Below are 7,500 nucleotides of genomic sequence, written 5' to 3' on the forward strand. Positions count from 1 at the left end.
GCTAATAATCACTTTCTTTGCATATCCTGATCAGGCACTTTTGTACCAGTGGACGCCCAGGGAGGAAGCTGAGATGGACTGTCAGAAAACATGGCTTCCCAGCGGAACCTGTTCACCATGGACACCTGCGCCTAGCCTACTAGGCCTGGAGATGAATGAGACCTGAGTGTCCTGGGGGTGGACGTGGAGGGGGCTGGGGTTCTTACAGGGCCAGGTCCACTAGGTGTGTCCTGGGGGTGGACGTGGAGGGGGCTGGGGTTCTTACAGGGCCAGGTCCACTAGGTGTGTCCTGGGGGTGGACGTGGAGGGGGCTGGGGTTCTTACAGGGCCAGGTCCACTAGGTGTGTCCTGGGGGTGGACGTGGAGGGGGCTGGGGTTCTTACAGGGCCAGGTCCACTAGGTGTGTCCTGGGGGTGGACGTGGAGGGGGCTGGGGTTCTTACAGGGTCAGGTCCACTAGGTGTGTCCTGGGGGTGGACGTGGAGGGGGTTCTTACAGGGTCAGGTCAACTAGGTGTGTCCTGGGGGTGGACGTGGAGGGGGCTGGGGTTCTTACAGGGCCAGGTCCACTAGGTGTGTCCTGGGGGTGGACGTGGAGGGGGCTGGGGTTCTTACAGGGCCAGGTCCACTAGGTGTGTCCTGGGGGTGGACGTGGAGGGGGCTGGGGTTCTTACAGGGCCAGGTCCACTAGGTGTGTCCTGGTCCAGACTTGATCACAGGGTCCTCAGTGCTGCCGTCATGGCTGACTACCCAGTATGTCTGTTAGAAAGGTTAGTCGTGTGTGTGTGTGTGTGTGTGTGTGTGTGTGTGTGTGTGTGTGTGTGTGTGTGTGTTTGTGTGCGCATGTATGGGTGTGTGTGCGCATGTCTGGGTGTGGGTGTGTGTGTGTGTGTGTGTGTGTGTGTGTGTGTGTGTGTGCGCATGTATGGGTGTGTGTGTGCATGTCTGGGTGGGTGTGTGTGTGTGTGTGTGTGTGTGTGTGTGTGTGTGTGTGTGTGTGTGTGCGCATGTCTGGGTGTGTGTGTGCCTATAGGGCACTAATCTGGGCCAGGCCTGAGAGTGGCTCTGGGCAGATGAGAGGAAGTAGCCAGGCTTGCATCCTCACTCACTTTAGAAAATGAAGAGTAGCAATAAATCAATAGAACAGTGGGAGGTGAGTCTGGAGAGGAAGCTGTGAAGGACCCGGGGTCAGCGTGACCTTACGGTGGCTCACAGGGGACAAACAGCTCCTGTTTGTTCAGCATGGCAGTCGCTACTGTATGGACTGTGACTGGGGATCATCACCACAGACTAAACGCTGAACAGGCCGGTCGTTAGCTTAGGCCAGTGACTATAAACAGGCCGGTCGTTAGCTTAGGCCAGTGATTATATTTATGCCAGCTGGAAGTAGAGATTTCAAGCATTTTATCCATAAATACCTCATATTTGCATTAGGGTTAGCTGTTAGTTGTTATTGTTGTTATTATTATTATTATATTATTATTGGCCTATTTATTATTATTGTTATTATTACTATTGTTATTATAAGCCTCATTTATTTTTACTGTTTAACCTGAATGTGTGCATATGAACCATAGTTTAATTAAGAGATGAGATTGGTTGCAATAAAAGCCTTTATTTTGGATTGATTATTGACAGATATCTTTACTGTATTTATTTGAAAAATATCCAATCATGTGTAGACACAGATATCCAATATAAATGTCTCACTGACTAAATGGATATCACGGCATGTTTTCTACTGTATTAAATAGATATCACGGCATGTTTTCTACTGTATTAACTAGATATCACGGCATGTTTTCTACTGTATTAACTAGATATCACGGCATGTTTTCTACTGTATTAACTAGATATCACGGCATGTTTTCTATATGATAGATTTCCTGAAGTTTAATGTTAGTGAACCTCACATACACAATCAATAGCCTACCAACTAGCCAACATTCTCTTTCCTCCAGAAAGATTCACAGTTCCATAGGCCTAGCTCTTGTTTCCATGCTGGTAGAGTTGAAAAGGAGGACAGTAGGCTATTTGTTTTGAGGATCTTTTGGAGTGATCAAGAATTGAAGCAAGTTGTGTTAGGGCTACGCTTTTGGCTCCTGCCCAAAAAGTGATACTTGAATTCCATTCTCTAGAATCAGAATGTTGTTGCGAGTTACACAAAATTAATTATAGCATTATGCATTATGCAGACGTGTTGACTTGCTAGAGTTGTTCTGTTTATAGGAAACCATTTAGATGCTTCGGATATCGCTCAAATTTACTTACTTTTTTAGTATTTAATTTGCTTTAAACTCTTATGGAAAAAGGGATCTAGAAGCCTTTCTTGGGACTGGGGAACATAGAACCCTTTTTGGGGACTGGGGAACACATCCTTTTTCCGGGTCGGGAAATATAGAACCCTTTTTCAGATGGGGGAACATAGAACCCGGGGAACAAAGGACCCTTTTTCAGACCGGGGAACATAGGACCCGGGGAACATAGGTATGCTCACAGCTCATGGTATTTAGCTAGCTCAATCGTAAATTACTCAAACTGAATAATATGACACAGATAAGCACAAAGCTGCCTATAGTTATCTTAACATTGATATAACTAAGACATATGCACAAAAAAAAAAAAAAATCTCCGCCAACAGATTTAGCTACAATGTCCAGGAACATTTAAGCTAGGTTGGCGAATTACTGTCACATCAACTTCCACCAATTTTGTTGACAAATTATTGACCAGAAACTGTACGGTGACGTGCTGCGATGTTTCACTCAAATCGTCATCTTGTTTCTGGAAAAATATCCTCTTGATGCCTACTACATTTTGGGGGTGGTTTCGGGAATATGTAGTACCTACTATATAGTACGCCAGATGTAGTAGGGACAATTTTGATGTAGTATGCTACATCTGGCGTACTATATAGTACCTACTACATACTTAGTATGGGGATTCGGCGACGGCCACAGTCTATTCTTACAGCGGCCGTAAGCTTAATGCATAGTTATGGCAACTGAGCATTGATGAACGTTAGTCTTCACAACAGCTGGTCAGAGGAATGCATGTTCAGTAGTAGTGGTTGGGTTAGCTCAAGTAGTGGTTAGCTCAAGAGGAAAAGATTCAATAGGTCACTGATTAAGTGAAAACATGAAAAGAGAGAAGGTTGAGAGCAAGTCAGGAATCGTGTTAAGTTTGTTAGAAAATTTTGATTTGGTGAGTTTTTGAGAGCGTCAAGATGAGAGTACCGTCATGACGGGGTCATGGGTCAGGGGTCTTACTGTTCAAACCGTAGGTGTCGGAGGTCCCCGTTATTAATACGGACGATGCAGTCGTTCTCCTGGAACAGCGCCTCCTGCTGGGCTTTGCCCCCTCTCTCCAGACGCTTCACTAGCAGCCCCAGGGTCCTGCGCACATGCACACACACACACACACACACACACACACACACACACACACACACACACAGAGCCAGACCTCAACATGCCACTATGTCTCCCAGACTCCTATACGGCATAGGTCTACTGTATGTCCCTACTGATCTCTGACCTCTGCATCCTTACATTAAAGGAAAGAGAGAGAGAGAGAGAGAGAAAGAGGATGAGTGAGCAGTGAGCAGCAGCGACGGTTATAAATAAATACCCAGCTACACACTAGTGTCGTGGCGATACCAAAATTATAACTTCGATACAATACCTGCAAAAAAATATATCGATACCAATACTGAAGTGATACTACGGCAAAAACCTATAGGCCGACATTGGATCATTCTATTAGCCTACTTTTCCTGATGTATTAGGTTTCTGCCGTAGAATTACTTCAGTTTTATAGAACCGAGACCTTCAGAAATGGATGGAAAATGCCGAGACTCCTCTCCAGCATTTCCCTCCTTGGGCCGGACAGACGTGCTCTCATGGTGCCCGTGTCCATATTGATACCCAAGTAAACAATCTGACGGGCCGGCCTCAGAGCGCTCTTGTCCCAATTGACCGCAAACCCCAGGTCAGTGAGATGAGATGACACACTGGCAGAGTGTGTGAAGCCAAAATAGGCGACGGAGCCAGAACCAGCAGGTGGTCCAGGTACGCAATGATCCTGATGCCCTGCCGGCGCAGTGGTCTCAACGCCGTCTCCACACATAATGGAGTTAGATCCTAACTGAGGTTCGGGAGGAGAAAAGACGACACCACCACCGTTCCAATCTAGCCAGAAGCACCTGGCCACGCCTTGCCAATCAACTCAACTAGACACACCTGTTACCACCATGCCTGAGAGGTAGTTTCCTGCCAATAATCCACAGTATATAAACCTGCCTAAACTATTGCTCTCTCTCTCGTTCGTATGCTTGCATCCCACCTCCTCCCCATCTCCTCCTCTGCTCTCCAGCTCCTCTATCTGATATCCAGGGACCATGCAGGGCTCTGAGCTGCTCTATCTGCCATCCAGGGACCAGGCAGGGCTCTGAGCTGCTCTATCTGCCATCCAGGGACAAGGCAGGGCTCTGAGCTGCTCTATCTGCTATCCAGGGACCATGCAGGGCTCTGAGCCACTCTATCTGCTATCAGGGACCATGCAGGGGTCTGAGCTGCTCTATCTGCTATCAGGGACCATGCAGGGCTCTTGAGCCACTCTATCTGCTATCCAGGGACCATGCAGGGCTCTGAGCTGCTCTATCTGCTATCAGGGACCATGCAGGGCTCTGAGCTGCTCTATCTGATATCCAGGGACCAGGCAGGGCTCTGAGCCACTCTATCTGCTATCCAGGTACCATGCAGGGCTCTGAGCCCCTCTATCTGATATCCAGGGACCAGGCAGGGCTCTGAGCCCCTCTATCTGTTATCCAGGGACCAGGCAGGGCTCTGAGCTCCTCTATCTGATATCCAGGGACAAGGCAGGGCTCTGAGCTGCTCTATCTGAGCTGCTCTATCTGATATCCAGGGACCATGCAGGGCTCTTCCTAGGGCCTCGAAGCCCGGCCGACAACCCGGAGGCCTCATCTGCCACACCCAGAGTCTCATGCCTGAATACACTGATTTATTCATTCATTAATATATCATGTAACTTTCATTGTCAATAATTCTGTTCATTATTGTCATTTGTTCATGCCATTCATCCCAGTAAACTTAAATGCTACCAGTCGTTGGTGTTGTCTTTTGAACTTGTGAAATGGAGAAAGTCCTGAGGGCAAGTGCATATCCAAACAAGAGTCTGGTACTGTATATTCGTGCGCCACTCTCAAGAAAGCAAAATGCAAACATATCCTATAGCGAGGAGTAATCGGCATGTGGAATTCAGGTTTATACTGGTGCAAAAAATTGCCACACCAAGCATGTGACACTTCAATTTTGCCACCGCCTTGTTGAAAAGACAGAGGTCCAAAATCGGTCTCACACCTCCCGTCTTCTTGGGCACGAGGAAGTAGCGGGAATAATACCCCTCGTTCCTCTGCTCCAACGGGTCCACAGTTACCGCTCCCTTCGATAAAAGCTCTGCAATCTCTGCTGACAGCTGCAGCTTGATCAGGACGCACTATCACCCACCATCTCCACAACGAAGGGCGGAGGGGTCAGAAAAACAATGGAATACCCCTCCATCAGAACGCGCTGTAACCAGCTGTCCAGGAGCAACTTCTTCTGCCAGATTGTTAAGCAGTTTGAAAGAGGCTGTTCCGGAGATCGTGGCACCAGATCGAGGAATCTGCTGTAATTCAGCTTGGCCCTGACCTCCACTGGACAGCGGAGAAACTCTGCTGACGTGGTCCAAGGCGGGCCGTCCTCGAAAGGGACATCAAAAATCCCCATAGGGGATTCTTCTCCTGCCGAGAAGCACTTCATTCACAGAATAAGGAAGTGAGTCTACAGCATCCACATTACTGACAACCCGCCGTCGATTTGTCCATTCAGACAAAGCGGTGGAGTCTTGTAATTCAGGGAATCTTGTCACCACATTTGCATATCCAGCCTTCGTGTGCTCAGCACTCAACGCTCCTAGAGAAGGCAGAAAGCAATGAGACCCAGACAGTCCACAACCACTATGCACAACATTCAAACAGGGCAACGGTTGATCAACGATTCTAGTTGAACGCAGCGTTCCTGCATTACCAGTGGGGCCAGGGGTTGTCACGTCGACTAGTTCGACAGTAGGGGAGGACAGTGCAGCTCGAACCGGACACATGCAAGTTTTCCCGACGGGACCGAAGCCCTGGTGTCCAGTGTCCCCCCAGTGTCGGTCGACTACTGAGCCGGAGACTTCTAGGGCTGTCATTGGAACGTCCGACTGATTGTAGATAAAGAGGGAAGGGCTGATGGGACAGATTTCCTGAATCAGATTTCCTGAATGTCAACAGCAGTCAAATCTGCCTGCCATTTTGAAAGGACGGTGGAGATTAAGGATTCACAGCGACGGCCGGGGCACAGGGACGGAGGGGGAGCAAACGCCACTTAATTCACGGTGTTTCATCTGCAACATCAACGAAAACAAACGGCCGGCAAATTAAAAAGATAAGTGGCCATTTTCTCCAAGGCGAGGCCGATTCTCTGAGCTGTTTAGCATTTCTGTCTGACAGGATGAGAGTGCTGGGCTCAGATCACCGGCTTAATTGCTTGTATAACAGGACATGCTCGCTCACACCACAAACTCATCTGGCCGCTCTAAGGGGGTAAATGGTTCAGCACTAACAATTAAGTGGCGCAAAAGGCTTTTTTCTTTGTGCCCGTCCACATGAGCTGTCTGGCGGGGGGTAATTACCTTGAGCGAGGACGAGAAAGGCAGACACAAATGTGTTCCGTCTTAGCGGTCGACAGAAAGAAACACAGCGTCTCGTGGTGAGACAAGCTCTTATAGTAGCTGATCTGTGACTGGCGCCAAGCAGGTGGTCGCCGGGTTTTAGATACTATGGAGCTATAGTTCATATTTACTGAACTGTGCCCGGGAGAATGGCTGTTGTGATGAGTGATTGTCAAACTATATTTTCTGTGATTTTATCGAGATAGAGATTGATCTCCCATACAATTTTCTTTTCTTTTGATCCAGGAGAATGACTTGCTGATCATTTTCGTGGTTTATCCGAAGTGAGGCCTTTGTTTGGACTGTGTACCAGTGGAGTGTGTGTGTGTGTGTGTGTGTGTTTGCGTGTGTATGCGCGCGTGTGTGTGTGTGTGTGTGTGTAGGCTTCATCATCTCATCTGCAGAATATCTGAAGAGCAGATAAAGAAGCTTTCCACTGTTCTGATGAAGCTCTAAGCCCAAATGTTGACAGACTAAAGCAGAGAAAAGCGTGTCCGGGAGTATGAACTGTTTTATTTGAGAAGTCTGTCTAAGACTCCTCTTCATTAGAACGTGAGAACATCTATGGGAGCCAGTGTGTCAGCGCTCTGACAGAGTAAATGTTGCTTCTTTACAGAATAAGTGGTCTGAAAACTCCAAGACCCACGAGACTGACTCAAAGTTCACATTCCGGATTAAATCATGTGGATGCTATAAATAGTAATCCAATGATTCTCTTTTATTACACA

At 47.9% G+C, this 7,500-nt stretch overlaps 1 protein-coding gene across 1 annotated transcript in view; it reads right to left on the bottom strand.

The window, feature by feature from the left end:
• Positions 1-7,500, bottom strand: part of LOC311313446 (partitioning defective 3 homolog) — a gene marked incomplete at both ends in the record, with an annotated part of 148,138 nt that overhangs the window by 108,970 nt on the left and 31,668 nt on the right. Inside the window, one exon of the mRNA XM_084443572.1 lies at positions 3,268-3,393. Coding sequence (XP_084299698.1) covers positions 3,268-3,393 — 126 coding nt within the window. The remainder of the gene's footprint in view (positions 1-3,267; positions 3,394-7,500) is intronic.

The sequence above is a fragment of the Borostomias antarcticus genome (genome assembly GCF_949987555.1).
Source record: "Borostomias antarcticus genome assembly, chromosome: 9".
Taxonomy (NCBI): Eukaryota; Metazoa; Chordata; class Actinopteri; order Stomiiformes; family Stomiidae; genus Borostomias; species Borostomias antarcticus.